This window comes from Barbus barbus (genome assembly GCF_936440315.1).
Source record: "Barbus barbus genome assembly, chromosome: 15".
Lineage (NCBI taxonomy): Eukaryota > Metazoa > Chordata > Actinopteri > Cypriniformes > Cyprinidae > Barbus > Barbus barbus.
Window position 1 is genome coordinate 7,213,703 of NC_136743.1, and position 16,947 is coordinate 7,230,649.

Consider the following 16,947-nt stretch of genomic DNA (forward strand, 5'->3'; position numbering starts at 1 on the left):
ATTTCTACACATTTTCTGTACCGGTTTTGGGGGAAAATCTGCATAATTGATTTAAATACGGTAAAATGTGTTAAACGGAGCTGAAAGTACTGTACTCTTTTTAGCAGCTAAAAACGTACAATTTGCCAAATTATTATATAAAAGAACATGCGAGGGGCGGGGGGTGCGAATGATGGACGTTTGAATTCTGCAGAAGTCTACAGAGCAGATTTCATTCGGTGCAAATTCCATGCAGGCCTACTAACAAGTAGCTAGTTGCTGATAGTGAGCCGCTACTTAGGGAGCAGAACTGTTTTAAACTTTTTTTTTACATTTTATCTAGACAGCGATGCCCTTATTTCCCTTAAATTGCAATTCAAAATGTTATGTTTTTCGTTTTACATCTGTTTCTCTCTCACAGGTGTTCCAGGTAAGCCGGTGATAACAGGTTTTGATGATGCTGTTAAGGAGGACGGCAAGGTTACTCTCACCTGCACAAGTTCAGGCAGCAAACCTCCTGCTAAACTACACTGGTACCGCGATCAAGAGGAGATACAAGGTACAAACACACGCAATCAGGTCAGAATTCTGCTCTGAACCCAAACTGTTGTTGTTCAGTAATTAGAGTGTTTACTTTGTGTTTGTGCGTGTGTAGGGCGTCCTGATGTTGTGGAGTCCAACCCTGATGAACCGACCTACTCAGTAACCAGCGAGCTCACCCTCACTGTCACCAGAAAGGATAACAACGCTCTGATCGCATGTGTGGTGGATCATCCATCCATTGCCAATGGAGACAAGAGGACAGAGCAGCCCCTCAGCGTCTTGTGTAAGACACACATACATAAGCCAGAACGCTTACTACTGTGTGATTTTAGAAATGCCAACCAGAAGACATTCTGCTATTATGTTTATACATATAAAATGGGTGCTTCCAGCATAGACAAATTGATTTTAGTTATTTCACGTTTAATACATAAGTTGTGAATACTGTGTAATTGTAGGTTGCTATGCATAATGTAGCTGGCATACAGTATCATAACATGCTGCCTTAATTTAGAATTCAACCGATGTGCGTTTTATCACCTATTTTACAACAGCTTCAAATTTTAAATGATGCAATTCTTAGTTAGTGACACTGACATTGCAATTAAAGTATATGTTTGATCAGTTTGTGCATTTCCCAGAAATCAAACCCATAACCTTGGAGTTGCTGGCACCATCTTCTTGTTTGAGCCTCAACAATGTGTTAGAATGTACCACTGTTTTTAGAAGGTTTTAAACACAAGTGCTAAAAAAAATCTGAAACAGCTGTTTTGGTGTTGGTTCCAGATTTATTCAGTTGTTATGAATATTCTTCTTTTGTGTGAATACATTAAGTTCCATATAAAATGACAAAACTTTTACACTTCTGAAGGGTTTAATTTACCGGATTACTAAATATATCAAATGCGTGCGCACACACACAAGCCATATACAATGCTTAAATATATTAGACCATCTGTCATAAGAGAAAACACAAATATTTTAGAAATCTGTCAGAAACTTGTTTAAAATTAAAAATTGTATTGTCATTTAATAGGCAATTAAAAAACTGAAACAACTAAATAGTCTTTATGAGTTCACGTTTTTATACCCAAATTTGAGCTGGCACATTCAGCTTCTCTTAGAAGTCAGAAATAAATCAAGCAGAACATTCAACCATTAAAACTTATTTTTCTATTAAGGACTGCAAGTAAATAAATGGGCTTTTGAATAAAAAGAAAGAAAGAAAGAAAATGCTTTACTATTTTTTTTTCTGCCTTTCTTGTAAAACAGTAAATTTGAAAATTCATGGATAACAACAATAATTATATTTTAGCATTAGAAATACTACTGTGACTAAAGAGCTAACACATACTTATTACACATTACAGAAACATAAACAATTAATTTGGTAATCATCAAATAATGTTAGGTTAGGCAGCTGTGGCACAAACCTTACATTCGATGGTGGTCTAATAAATTTGTTAAGCACTGTATATATGCCATATATATAAGCCAAATGGAAAAATGGCTTATATATATATAGTGAACTATTTGTCACATTAAAGAAACCAGTTTAAGATGATTTGCGCTTTAGGACATGGCTTGTTATCCTGCTGGAAGTAGCCATCATACGATAGGTACACTGTGATCATAAAGAATGAACAGGGTCAGCAACAATACTCAGGTAGGCTGTGGCTTTAAACGATGCTCAGTTGGAAATAAAGAGCACAAAATGTGCCAAGAAAATATCCTTCACACCATTACACCACCAGCAGCAGCTTAAACCGTTCATACAAGGCAGGAAGGTTCCATGCTTTCATGTTGTTTACGCCAAATTCTGACCCTACCATCTGAATGTCACAGCAGAAATGGAGACTTGTCACACCAAGCAACCTTTTTCTGTTGTCCAATTTTGGAGAACCTGTGTGAATTGTAGCCTCAATTTCCTGTTCTTAGCTGACAAGAGTGGCACCCGGTGTGGTCTTCTGCTGCTATAGCCCTGCTTCAGGGTTCGACATGATGTGCGTTCAGAGATGCACTTCTGCATTCCTCGGTTTTAACGAGTGGTTAACTTGAGTTACTGTTGCCTTTCTGTTAGTTCAACCAGTCTGGCCAGTCTCCTCTGACATCTGGCATCAACAAGGCATTCTCGCCCACAGAACTGCCGCTCACTGGATATTTTCTCTTTTTCAGACCATTCTCTATAATCTCTAGAGATGGTTGTGTGTGAAAATCCCATCTGGCACCAACAACCATGACACATTCAAAGTCACTTAAATTACCTTTCTGATACTTGGTTTGAGCTTCAGCAGATTTGACCATGCCTACATGCATTGACTGCCATGTGATGGGCTGATTAGATACATGTATTTGCGTTAACGTGCAGTTGAAATTCCAACACAATTTCGGTGATATAAGATTGAACCAGTGAAAATGGCCGGTGTGTTTGTGTGTGTGCATATATATACATATATATTTATATGAAAGTGAAGTGAAAGTGAAAGTGATGTAACATACGGCCAAGTTTGGTGACCCATACTCGGAATTTGTGCTCTGCATTTAACCCACCCAAAGTGCACACACACAGCAGTGAACACACACCCGGAGCAGTGGGCAGCCATTTATGTTGCGGCGCCCGGGGAGCAGTTGGGGATTCAGTTATTTTGGATGCGATTATTCGTGATTAATCATTTGACAGCACTAATATATATATATATATATATATATATATATATATATATATATATATATATATATATATATATATATGTGTGTGTGTGTGTGTGTGTGTGTGTACATATACATATATGTGTGTGTGTTCTTTTAAATCTCTTTATAATCTTACTTTTTCAGCACAGTTTCTGTGATTATAATATTAGCCATACTGTGATTTTAGATTTTGGTCATACCACCTACCCCTTCTGTGTATTACATTAACATGAAGATAACAGAAACAAAATGTCTGTTTGTGTGTCTCTCAGTTTCTCCAGGCATGTCAATTCAGCCAGAGAGTGACCTGCCCAGAGAAGGAGAGAAGTTTTTCCTGCAGTGTGTGGGGAACGGAAATCCAGAGTAAGACACACACACTCTCTCTCTCTCTCTCTCTCTCTCTCTCTCTCTCATTTCCATCCTTGACATTCATGTTTTATGTATGAAGCTGAAAATGGTCAGCCTATTGATCTCCTTTCTCTCTTCAACACACACAAACACACACATGCGGGGTTTGGTTTGACAGTATCACCAAGATATTTGTGTTGATGTTACATGAGAAACAGAACAACTGAGAGAGGGATCGGAGACATCCTTAAATTGGCTTGTTTTAAAAACACACCCTCTATGATCTCAGTGAGTTCAGCAACTCCCTTTCTGGAGCTAAAGGATGCAGTTGTATTATTTCAGATGTATTTATAAAATTTTTAGCTACTTAAGCCTGGGTTTATCACAGAAATATTTCTCCCTGGAAATAGACGTTAATGTAATTGAATATCACCCTCTACTGGTGCAGGATCGCATTACAGCTCATTATTGCTCCTGACATCCATTAGTACCACACCGAGAGCTATTCAGCCCCATTTAGACATAGTGTATCTCTGTCGCATTTTCTCATTTGCTTTTACGCTCTATCTCTTCCTTACTGGAATTTGAGCACAAATAGGGGGGCCGTATATGAAGAAGATACCTGTAGTATCAGAGGCAGCATTTGCAGGGTCTGTAATGATATTTTGATCTTTTTGCTGAACCTGAATTATTGTCTATAAAACATTTGGTGTCAGTAAGATTTTTTTTAAAAAAGAAATTAATGCTTTTATTCAGCAAGGATGCAATAAATTGATCAAAAGTGACAGTAAAAACATTTAAAAGTGTTACAAAGGATTTCGATTTCAAATAAATGCTGTTCTTTTGAACTTTCTATTCATCAAACCATCTGCTGAAATATTAATCAGCACAACTGTTTTCAACACTGATAATAATAATAAATGTTTCTTGAGCACCAAATCATCATATTAGAATGATTACTGAAGAATCATGTGACACTGAAGACTTAAGTGATGGCTGCTGAAAATTCAGCCATTGAATAAATTAAATTTTAAATATTATAAAATAAAACAGTTCTTTGTGTCACTATCATATATAAGCCGGTCTCTATGTGAAACACTACCTCTCATATCTCTTTGCTTGTTTTGGTGTCTTACTGTATTGCAAGTAGACTGAGATATTAGTTTAGTCATAACTACACCGCTCTATCAACATCAATAAAGGAATTATATTATTTGGATTATTTGCACACTCAAATAATGATACGCCTGCGTCCTCGCCGTAGTTCTCTAAATCCCTGTAACACACACAGACACGCTGATTTGGACACGGTATGAGCACACAGAGAAAAGCCACAGTTACTTTGGCATATTGAGAGGATTTTAAAGGGGAAGTGTGTAATTTTTTGATGCTAAAATACCTTCTTTTATCCCAGCAGTAGGTAGGCGTCCGCAGGAAGTGTGAACACTGTGGCACTATCAAAACATTTTTTTCTGTTCATTTGAGTACCAGATCAGCACGACACAGCAACACTGGCTCAACCAATGGCGGGACTTTAAGGAGAGGTTTGATTAACCAATTAAAAACAGGGAGAGTGTTTAGGAAATCTCTTTGAACACAATCATTGGCCCTGTCCCAAGTCCCACCACGTTTGTAGTAGTCCACCCAGAAATTCACTTTTATTCCTGATTGTGTTGAACGATAGCAGCTATTTCTGGACGTTGGCTTGTCTATAGTTGATTCATAAGAGCCTCCGGGTCAGGTGTGTCGCAGCACTGGTGGTTTGGCCACATGGTTTACTTTCCCATTTGATCAAGTCTGGTTCGTTTCACTTGACATGTGACTGAGCTTTGCTGTGTTCGGGACGCTTTCCAGTGCATCCCTCTGTGCTCCTCAGCTCTTTTGATAGTGTGCCAAATTACAAAACCCTTCAATCTGCTCAATTAAACGACTCTTTCTGCTTTGCTTTTGATGTGAAATTTCAAAACGCTGTATATGTGGTCCGTTTTGTAATGTAATCTCTCTCTCTAAGGCCGACTGCATTTGTGTGGCGGAGAAAAGACGCAGAGCTCCCCCCGCTGGCAAAGGTGGATGGTGCGTTTCTGCGCTTCGAATCCCTCAACAAGTCGGATAATGGTGTTTATGAGTGCCAGGCTGATAACGGGATCGGCATGGGGGACATAGCACACACCCTTCTGGTACAAGGTAATTAACGAGAGACAAACGAGGAATGGAGAAAAAGGGTGTTTATTTCTTCTGCTGATTTACGTTTACTTTCACGTCTCTTTTTTCTGAATTTTACGTTCCTTTCTTTTTGTTTCTCTTTTTGCATGACGTCTAATTTATTTCCTCTTCCATTTTCCACCTCCCATCCATCATCCACCTCTCCATCCGTCATTTTCTGTTGTTGATCTTTTTTTCCTTCCTCTTCCAAGACCAGGAAGATTTAGACCTCTTTATTCTCACCTCTACTGTCCCTTCATCCTCTGCTTTTCCAACTTTTTCTCCTGAAACTTCTTTTTCAACATCTTCTGAAGACGAAACTCTTCCTCCATTCTCATCTTCGTCGTCTTCCACTACCTTTTCCACATCTACTCTTACCTTCTCCTCCACTCTCCCTCCTTTCACTTCTGCTCCTTCCACTGTCCCTCCCTCTCCTGAAGTTCCCACAACCTCTCTTTCCAACGCTCTCTTCCCCGATCTCACTCTTCTGCCCTCCTCCGTTCCTGCTCGCACCCCTCCCTCACCCCCCTCCTCCTCCCCTGCCACTCCATCATCTGTTCCTCAGCTGAATGGAGTGCACACTTTTACAGGTAATCCATCGTGCACATACACAAACCTAACCGTGATTTAACATGCCACTGCTGTGCTACTGATCTGTGTGTATGTGTGTGTGGGATAGGGATGGGCATGATCACCCGAGCGCTCGGAGAAGAGGCCGCAATGATCAACCATGACAACGCAATAATTGCCTTGACTTTTAAACTTCAAAACATTTCACACTGAACAAAATCCAGTTACAACCATGCACAGATCAGATAAAAGGGGGTTATTTTGAAATTTAGTTATTTATTTATTTTGGCATTATCTATTTAATAGAAGAATATTTCATGTAATAAAAAATGCTGTTAATATAATAAAACTACCACGCAAACGTTTGGGGTCAGTATTTTAGTTTTTTTTTAAAGAAACTAATACTTTTATTCAAGTATGCACTAAATTGACAATGACAGTAAAGACTTTGTCTACTCAACAAAACAATCCTAAAAAAATCACTCTATTTTTGATCAAATAAATGCAGACTTGGTGAGCAGAAGTGACTTCTGTCAAAAACCTAAAAAAAAATCTTACAGATCTTTGAGTGTGTCTAGTTAAAGGGACGGTTCACAGAAAATGAAAATGTCATTATTTACTCATGTTGATCCAAACTTGTTCTTTCATGGAACAGAAAAGGTGAATGTTTAGGTTAATATAATAAATGTAAATGAGAACTGCGCTGTTAAGCTCCATCAATGACAAAAACTGATCTATCTTCTGAAGTCATACGATCATTTTTTAATCACTATTTATTGAGAATACAATGTAGCTTTTCTTCATGAGAGATAACACTGTTCGATTTACAGTATGAATCAATCATTCTTCTTTTGAGTTGGATATTTTTGTTTGAAAACTGTTCCAAATGATTCGTTCATGAAGTGGACTGATTTGATTCTCAAGCTCCATTCTTTAACTCCTCACAGTCCTCATTCACATTAAAAAAATAAATTTTATTGTTCCACAGAAGAAAGTCATAAAGGTTTGGAACGACATGGGGGTAAGTAAATGATGACCGAATTTCCATTATTAGAACGGTTTCTTCTAATGCGTGCCATATTTATGTCTAAAAGCGTACAAAAAAAAAAAAACACACACAGATGTGTAGCCTTCCCCCCCCCCCCCCCCCCCCCCCCCCCCGCAAAAGCACTAGAGAACTTGCTTGATTCATTTTTTGTGTACCTAAGTAGACAAAACCACTGAAATGCCCATCCCTGGTGTGTGGGAGGAACAGCTTGAATGTGTCACTTCATAATCGAGCAGGTTGTGTTTGTGCTTGAGAGAAAGATAGAGATGTTTATTGAGATCTCCAGTGCAGTATCACAGAAGCATGTTGAGCAGCATCTGCTGTCGGCTTTGACTGTAATGCAGGATTTAACCAGGCACATCTCACGGCAAAGCCTCTGATTATCCAGAAACACAATCTGACACCACACCTTCCCTCCAGAAAACATTTGCTTCAATTATTTCTTTATTTCGCTGCGTGAAATCCTCTTTAATACTCTTCCGCGATACTTATTTTTTTGTAGTGTTCAGTGAGCGCACTCAGATGCACGCACACGCACGCTCACACAACCATTTTTTCATCGTTTCTCTTTGTTCCTTTTCTCGTGCTTCCACTCATGTGGTCCTCATCCATCCATCCACTCATCCATCCACCCATCCATTCATCCGTTCATCCTCTTGAGAAGAAGCCGGAGTAAATGCTGCAGGTATTGTCACCTCTCTCTCTAACTTTCTCTCTTTTTCTTGCTTTTCCTCCTTTTTTTCTTTCAATATTGTCCTGTCTTTCTTTTTGGATCTTTGACTTGAACCTCTGTGCCTCTTTCTCTTCTATCTTTCTTCTGTTAGTCTCAATTTATGATGGATCTGGGTGGGGTTTTTTTTTAGCTACAACTCTGTTGAATTACACTGTCATTATGAACATAGTTAATGGTGCATGAACGCTGTTAATGAAGGCAAAACATTTGATATTACATGGAAAACTATTAATATCTGTGCAAATTTGTTGGTTCATTGAAAGCTAAGAACTGAATTAGGTTGACACCAAAAACTGCATTTTCAGTCAATTTGAAAACAATCTCGCTTAGAAGAATGAATGAGATATTATTGATGCAGTTTTTGCTACAGGGAGGTCCAGCCATCTGTATCCTCGTGGAACAAGCAAAACTAAGTCATCAGCAGTGAATCGTTTGAACCTGGAAATGCATCTTCCCCCTTTATCAATCTGATCATTTGCAGAGCCTGACTGATAAGGAGTGCCGATTTCTGTCACTTTACACGCTGCAAGTTCTATTCTGTCCTCTCCTCGTGGATCTTTTTCCACATTGTGCTAATTTAAATTGTAGTGCATTTGCAGCATCAACATGAGCGCATCACACAGAGACCCTCCCCCAGGGGGGACTACTATCTCTGTTAAAAAATGTGCAACACTGTGGGATCCCAACAGGGGCCAGAGGCTGTTCTATTTGTATGGAAGTCAAAGGAAGACATGCCTTAATCGCCTGAATAAACTATTTTAGTATCAAATCAAACTGTTTATCACATAATAAATCGATTGCCTTGGTGCTAATATTCAGCATTATGCTGTAAAAGTTATATTTGGAGATTGTCAAGAAAAACGGGCAATTTATAAAAGAAGGTTGTTTTATTTCCAGCATTACATATTCATTTCGCCATCATAAAATTCATATACTGTAGAGCCCACATGAGGGTCCTTATATGATTAACTCACAAGACAAATATGACTCAAGTTGACCATGATTTTTTTTTCCAGGCTACAAGGTTGCAAACACCCTCTTCTATCTGCCATAAGTACTAACAGCAGCTCTTTACCATTATAGCTAACTAATGACTTGGAACGAGAAGCGCCACATAGTGAAAGAATTGTTCATTCGGTTTTTTAATAACATTTTCTTATCTAAACTAATTCACTATTTAATGCATAGGAAAAAAAAGCAAAAAATGCCCACCAAAGAGAAAAACAGTAATGAGAAATGAATCGGAAGCAAATTATCATCAATATCACATCAGTGAGTCTACATGAACCATATCTGGACAGCCATTTTCATAAAGGGTAACATCAACACAATAACATCAACACAATTCACTGAACTTTAACGTCAAAGAGCTTGGGTCCTCAACAAAAGCCTTGAAAAAAGTCCTAATTTAATGTGATGTTTGCCAGTGTGTTTAGTCAGGCATATACAGTCCGCCTGGTAGTGATTTTATCACAGTGCATCAACACAATTTACTCTAATTTTACATTTAGGTTCCCTTTTCCATCATCTATCACTCACTTAAAATTATTATTTTAAAATGATGATAATTTAATAATACTGTTAAATGTACTCTTTACCAAATCTCAAAATAAATAAGTTAAGTTCATTTATAAATAATATTTTCATGCCATACGTTATAACGTTGCGATGCCTAAATTAACATTAACCCTATAGCATTGTAAACAATAGATGTATTATAATATCAGCCAATGTTTTTTTTTTTTATATATCAGTGCATCCACAATTAGCTATATTAAGCAGTCATGTTTAACTGAAATTACTCCTGTGCTTTCTACTTTTTCCTGTACTCTCTTTCACTTTGCATCTCTTTGTTTCTATCCGTTTCTCTTTTCTCGCTGTCGCTCTCAGGGCTTCTTGTCGTGTCACTCAGCACTCACTCTGTTCGTCCTCCTTCATCCTCTTTGCTCTCATCTATCGCTCCCTGTTTTTTTCTTCTCCTGAAGCGTGCAAGCGTCAGGGTGACTGTTAACTTGTCTTGTTTTGATGGAGTATTGTTTGAGAAGGAGACAGAGATCGTACTGTGGGTGGGAGTGATGGATGTCGTTCACGCTCTCTGAGTCCAGGCAAAGTCACTGAAGCTTATGATAGACTCTTCGCTGAAATCTTGCTTTTGATTATTCATGTGTTTCCTTTCAAACAGAGAGGTCAGCGGCTCATGGGACGTCACGGTAGATGGAAAATGATATTGTAGTAACTTGCCAGCCCATTACAAATACACTTCACACATTATATGAACTACTACCATTCAAAAGTTAGAGGTCAGTAAGATTTTATTTTAAAGAAATGATTACTATTCAGCAGGGATGCATAACAAGTGACAATAAAGACATTTATAATGTTACAAAAGATTTCTGTTTCAAATAAATGCTGTTTTTTTATTTATATTCAACAAAGAATAAAAAAAAACAATGTGTGAACTGTCAAAATTGATACTAAATGTTTCTTGAGCATGAAATCACCATATTAGAATGATTTCTGAAGGATCATGTGACATTGAAGACTGGAGTAATGATGCTGAAAATTCAGCTTTGCATCACAGGAACAAATTACATTTTAAAATATATTCAAGTAAAAACATTATTGATTTATTGTATTTTTGATCATCCTTGAGACTTCTTTCAAAAACATTTAAAAAACAATCTTACTTGACGCCAGACATTTTAATGGTAGAATGCATAATGTTAAATAACAGGAAACAAGACCTGTGCTTCTTTTCTCTATATTTAAATGGAGGAAAAGCTATCTGTGATTATCAACTTGTGTGAGATATTTTAGTTTGGTTTGCTTGAAAATGTCAAGGGCCCTGTTAAAAAGAAGAAATCGCTTCAAATTGTTTCCTAAGATAAGCATTACTGTGCGTTAGGGCTGTAATGCTTTCTCAAGGGAATCTGCAATCAGGAAAAAAAAAGGATTTCAAATTCATAGTAATATAATTTGAAATAATAATGCTGTTTATGGAAAAAGCATGTGTGGTATTATCAGAGGCGTTATATTTTTGTCTGAACAGGTGGTTGTGAATAATTGTGATTCACTTTTATTCAGGTATGCAAACTTTTCACAAAACCAGATGAAAATTTCCATCAACCTGAATAGTTTTAGCACTAATTTCCATCAGTGATTCATGTCGCATTTAAATTGAAGTATTCTGAGAACATAACTTTTCAAATTCATATTGCACATTTCCATCTATTGTGCAGTCAATGACATGTACTTCTGTTTTGTCAAGTCACCGTTATTTCTACAGCGCTTTATACAATACAGGTTGTGTCAAAGCAGCTTTTCAGAAATAAACTGGAAAATAGCAGAATCAATTATGGAAACTCAACTATGGAGACAATGTATTGTTTGTAATCGCATTGTGACTCCCAGAATTAGATTTCCAGCGTTACTATACATGAAGGACCACTGCTGTGTTTGTAGAGACGAGGTGGGGATGAATAAGTATTGTATGTTTTTCAGTTTTTTGAGTTTCAGCTGAAGTCTCTCTCAAACTTTTCTATAATTTTTCCTGGTCAGTATTGTTAAGACATCTGTTGTCATTCTGATTGTCCTCTCTGCACAGCTTTGACTATCTATCTGTCTCTCTGTCCGTTTCTCAGACCCCACAGCGATGTCCACCTCTTCAGGAGCAGACCATGCTGTGATTGGTGGAGTGGTTGCTGTCATTGTCTTCATCATGCTTTGTCTCCTCATCGTCCTCGGCAGATACCTCATCAGACACAAAGGTACCACACACTCACACACGACCCTAATCAGACACAAAGAAATCCCTGGCCCTCTTTCACACACACACGCACAGACCTAATCAGACACAAAGAGATCTCACACACACACACCTGGAGCGTCTGGAGGGCTAATACCCTTCCGGGACTGTGTTCAAATTCCTGACAGAGGGTCTGGCAGCATCCTGCCCCATCAGCAGCTTTTTTAAAAAAATGATTTTATGGATTTTGTCTTGAATTTAAGCATCAACAACGTTCTAGACGCTTGACTCAAAATCTCATTGTTCACTGGGACATTATACTTGTAAATGAACCATGTGTCTCACTGCAACCGTGCACCTAGAAAAAAAAACAAGAAAAATGGGCTGGGGAAAAAATGAAATGAAAATGCTGAGTTTATGAACATAGGGTGAGCGAACAAAGTACGGGCACATACTATGTTGCATTTCCTTGATATTTTATAAATGCATATCGAGTGCTCAGTATAAACATAAGATCAGTGTCTAATAGTAATTATTATTATGATTATTTGCATATTCTACACTTTTTAATTTTCTTGCCTTTAGAATTGTATTTGCTACTGTACTTTTTAAATATCTATAAGCTAATGAACTTTTATGTCTGGCTGTGTGGGTGGAAGTATGTTAATGTGCTGATATAGTGTTCATAAAAAAGTTATTTTAAAATTAATGTTACATTATTGTGTTACCACTAGTAAAACTTAAGTTGCATCATTATGTTTTATGGAAAGTATCACATTACTGTAGGTACTTGTGCATTTAAAATTGCCTAAGTCTTTTACCTATCTCTTACTTTTCAGTGCAGAATAAATGTAATAACACAGAAATCACAGTTACAGGGCAAAAAAAGCATTGCATGCTCAAATGTAACAGTGCTGACAAAATGTTGCATTTTCAGTTTTTTCTTTTACCCAGTCTGCAAAAAAAAACAAGACTATTGATTTTCACTACAACAGCAAAGTTGAATGCATATATACAGTTGTGGTCAGAATTATTGGAACCCTTGGTAAATATGATCAAAGAAGACTGTGAAAATTAACCTGCTTTGTTAATCCTTTTGATCTTTTATTTAAAAAATTCACAAAAAGCTAACCTTTCATTGGATAATAAGAATTTAAAATGGGGGGGAAATATCATTATGAAATAAATGTTTTTCTCTAATACACATTGGTCACAATTAACGGCACCTTTTTATTCAATACTTTTTGAAACCTCCATTTGTCAGTTTAACAGCTCTAAATCTTCTCCTATAATGCCTGATGAGGTTAGAGAACACCTGACAAGAGATCAGAGACCATTCCTTCATCCAGAATCACTCCAGATCCTTTAGATTCACAGCTCCATGATGGTGCTTCTTCTCTTCAGTTCACCTCACTCATTTTCTACAGGGTTCAGGTCAGAGGACTGGAATGGCCAGCAGAAGCTTGGTTTTGTGCTCAGTGACCCATTTTTGTGTTGTTTTTGAGGTTTGTGTTTGGATTATTGTCCGGTTGGAAGATCCAAACATGGCCCATTATAAGATTTCTAATAGAATCAGTCACTTATTGATTTTTTATCTGTTGGTATTTGATAGAATCCATGATGCCATGTGTCTGAACAAGATGTCCAGGACCTCCAGCAGAAATATAGGCCCACAACATCACAAATACAGCAGTATATTTCATTGTACACATGGGGTACTTTTTATCCCTGTGTTCACCAAACCCATCTTGAGTGTTTGCTGCTAAAAAGCTCATTTTTTAGTTTCATCTGACCATAGAAGCCAGTCCCATTTGAAGTTCCAGTAGTGTCTGATGACTGAATATGCTGGAGTTTGTTTTTGGATGAGCTAGGAGAATTTTTCTTGAAATCCTCCCAAACAACATGTGGTGATGTAGGGGCTGTTTGACCATTTTTTTTTAAGGTTTTCTGACCCCGAGACTCAACTATTTTCTGCAATTCTCCAGCTGTGATCCTTGAAGAGTCTTTAGCCACTCAAACTCACCGTGTATTAGGACGATATAGACACACGTCCTCTTCCAGGCAGTTTCATTACATTTTCTGTTGATTGGAAATTCTTAATTATTGCTCTGATGGTGGAAATGGGGATTTTCACTGCTCTAGCTCTTTTCTTAAAGCCACTTCACTAATTTGTGAAGCTCAATTATCTTTTGCTGCACATCAGAAATATATTCTTTGTTTTTTCTCATTGTGATGGATGATTAAGGGAATTTGGGCTTTGTTTTCCCTCCTATTTATATTTCTGTGAAACAGGAAGCCATGGCTGGATAATTTCATGTTTATAATCACCCTGGAGTGCTCAAAATTGTGAATATGAATGGGAATATACTTCAGAGATATTTTACTCTTAAGAATTTCTAGGGGTGCCAATAATTGTGTCCAACGTGTGTTTGAGAAAAACATTTATTTCATAATGATATTTCCCCCCATTTTAAATTCTTATTATCCAATGAAAGGTTAGCTTTTTGTGAATTTTTTAAATAAAAGATCAAAAGGATTAACAAAGCAGGTTAATTTTCACAGTCTTCTTTGATCATATTTACCAAGGGTTCCAATAATTCTGACCACAACTGTATATCTTTTCATTTGACAACACTGAAGAAATGACACTTTGCTACAATGTAAAGTAGTGAGTGTACAGATTGTATAACGGTGTAAATTTGCTGTCCCCTCAAAATAACTCAACACACAGCCATTAATGTCTAAATCGCTGGTGAGTACACCCCTTAGTGAAAATGTCCAAATTGGGCCCAATTAGCCATTTTCTCTCCCCGGTGTCATGTGACTCGTTAGTGTTACAAGGTCTCAGGTGTGAATGGGGAGCAGGTGTGTTAAATTTGGTGTTATCACTCTCACTCTCTCATACTGGTCACTGGAAGTTCAACATGGCACCTCATGGCAAAGAACTCTCTGAGGATCTGAAAAAAAGAATTGTTGCTCTACATAAAGATGGCGTAGGCTATAAGAAGATTGCCAAGACCCTGAAATTGAGGACAGGTCAAGTTCCACTCAGAACAGGCCTCACCATGGTCGACCAAAGAAGTTGAGTGCACGGGCTCAGCTACATATCCAGAGGTTGTGTTTGGGAAATAGATGTATGAGTGCTGCCAGCATTGCTGAAGAGGTTGAAGGGGTGGGGGGGTCAGCCTGTCAGTGCTCAGACCATACACTGCACACTGCATCAAATTGGTCTGCATGGCTGTCGTCCCAGAAGGAAGCCTCTTCTAAAGATGATGCACAAGAAAGCCCGCAAACAGTTTGCTGAAGACAAGCAGACTAAGGACATGGATTACTGGAACCATGTCCTGTGGTCTGATGAGACCAAGATAAACTTATTTGGTTCAGATGGTGTCAAGCGTGTGTGGCGGCAACCAGGTGAGGAGTACAAAGACAAGTGTGTCTTGGCTACAGTCAAGCATGGTGGTGGGAGTGTCATGGTCTGGGGCTGCATGAGTGCTGCCAGCACTGGGGAGCTACAGTTCATTGAGGGAACCATGAATACCAACATGTACTGTGACATACTGAAGCAGAGACTGGGCCGCAGGGGAGTATTCCAACATGATAACGACCCCAAACACACCTCCAAGACGACCACTGCCTTGCTAAAGAAGCTGAGGGTAAAGGTGATGGACTAGCCAAGCATGTCTCCAGACCTAAACCCTATTGAGCATCTGTGGGGCATCCTCAAACGGAAGGTGGAGGAGCGCAAGGTCTCTAACATCCACCAGCTCCGTGATGTTGTCATGGAGGAGTGGAAGAGGACTCCAGTGGCAACCTGTGAAGCTCTGGTGAACTCCACGCCCAAGAGGGTTAAGGCAGTGCTGGAAAATAATGGTGGCCACACAATATATTTACACTTTGGGCCCAATTTGGATATATATATATATATATATACTTTTTTTTTTTATACATAAATAATTACAAATACTGTATACATTACTTGTATGTTACACCTTAACTCAAGTACTGGTAATTCATAAATCATAAATCATAACTGTGACAAACACTGAATAAGCTGTTTTTATAGTTTAGTGGACTAGGTGGACTGGGAAAGGAGTTCTGAAATTTTGATGTCTGCATAGTACATCAGTTTCTTTTATTTCAGAAATGCAAGAGCAGTTCGGTCCCATCTTATGTCCCTTTAAAAGCAGCTATTTTGCAGAGTGCAAGCAGCAATTGACAAAGACTGACAGACTGTGTCACTGCACAGAGGGACACTGTAAACAGATCATCACAGCTGTGCTGCAGCTTTCCCTCTGTATCTATCTATGACTTACAGCATACAGCTCAAGAAAAGCTGTCAGAAACTATACATCTGGGGAAAACAACCTGGTTTGAGAGCCAGGGAAAAATGCTGAACAATAATTTAATGCAGCTGCGCACTGAAAGATCATACTGTATATATTCTTTGGTGAGGTATTAATGTAAAGAGTCGGTTAGGTCTAATGAAAAAGGTGAGAAAAATTCAGGTATGTGAAAATGTTAGATCTTGATGTGTAGATGCAGCCTAAGATACTATATTACTTTGTTAAAGCGAGTTCACCCAAAACTGAAAATGTTGTCATCATTTACTCACCCTCATGTTGTTCCAAATGTGTATGAATTCCTTTCTTCTGCTGAACACAAAAGAAGATATTTTGAAGAGTGTTGGTAACAGTTGCTGGTAGCCATTGACTTCCAATGTATTTGTTTTCAGTACTGTGGAAGTGAGTGGCTACCAGCATTTTTTATGCTTCAAACATTCTTCAAAGTATCTTTCTTTGTCTTCAACAGAAGAAAGAAACTCATACAGTTTGGAACAACATGAGGGTGAGTAAATGATGACAACATTTTAATTTTTGGGTGAACGATACCTTTAAAGTTAATTAAGCTACGATATTGACAGAAAAGAGAGAAAGTCAAATTCCTTAAGAATGATCGTTTTCTAACATTAATAATATGATTTAATTTTAATAATAAAATAAGTAAAATAAAATAAAAATATTTCAAATAAAATAAAACTTTTAGTTAGAAGCTATGTTTATTTAATTGATTTTTTGTTTTTGAAAA

The 16,947-nt window shown here is 37.8% G+C and overlaps 1 protein-coding gene across 3 annotated transcripts in view; it reads left to right on the forward strand.

The window, feature by feature from the left end:
• LOC306881685 (cell adhesion molecule 3-like) overlaps nucleotides 1-16,947 on the forward strand; it is a 65,097-nt gene that overhangs the window by 44,622 nt on the left and 3,528 nt on the right. Inside the window, exons 5-11 of one of the 3 annotated variants that reach the window (XM_079435885.1) lie at nucleotides 401-538; nucleotides 635-805; nucleotides 3,486-3,576; nucleotides 5,573-5,745; nucleotides 5,976-6,353; nucleotides 8,046-8,066; nucleotides 11,756-11,881. In XM_079435885.1, the coding sequence (XP_079292011.1) occupies nucleotides 401-538; nucleotides 635-805; nucleotides 3,486-3,576; nucleotides 5,573-5,745; nucleotides 5,976-6,353; nucleotides 8,046-8,066; nucleotides 11,756-11,881 (1,098 nt within the window). The remainder of the gene's footprint in view (nucleotides 1-400; nucleotides 539-634; nucleotides 806-3,485; nucleotides 3,577-5,572; nucleotides 5,746-5,975; nucleotides 6,354-8,045; nucleotides 8,067-11,755; nucleotides 11,882-16,947) is intronic. The other 2 variants (XM_079435886.1, XM_079435887.1) reach the window with 2 other exon arrangements.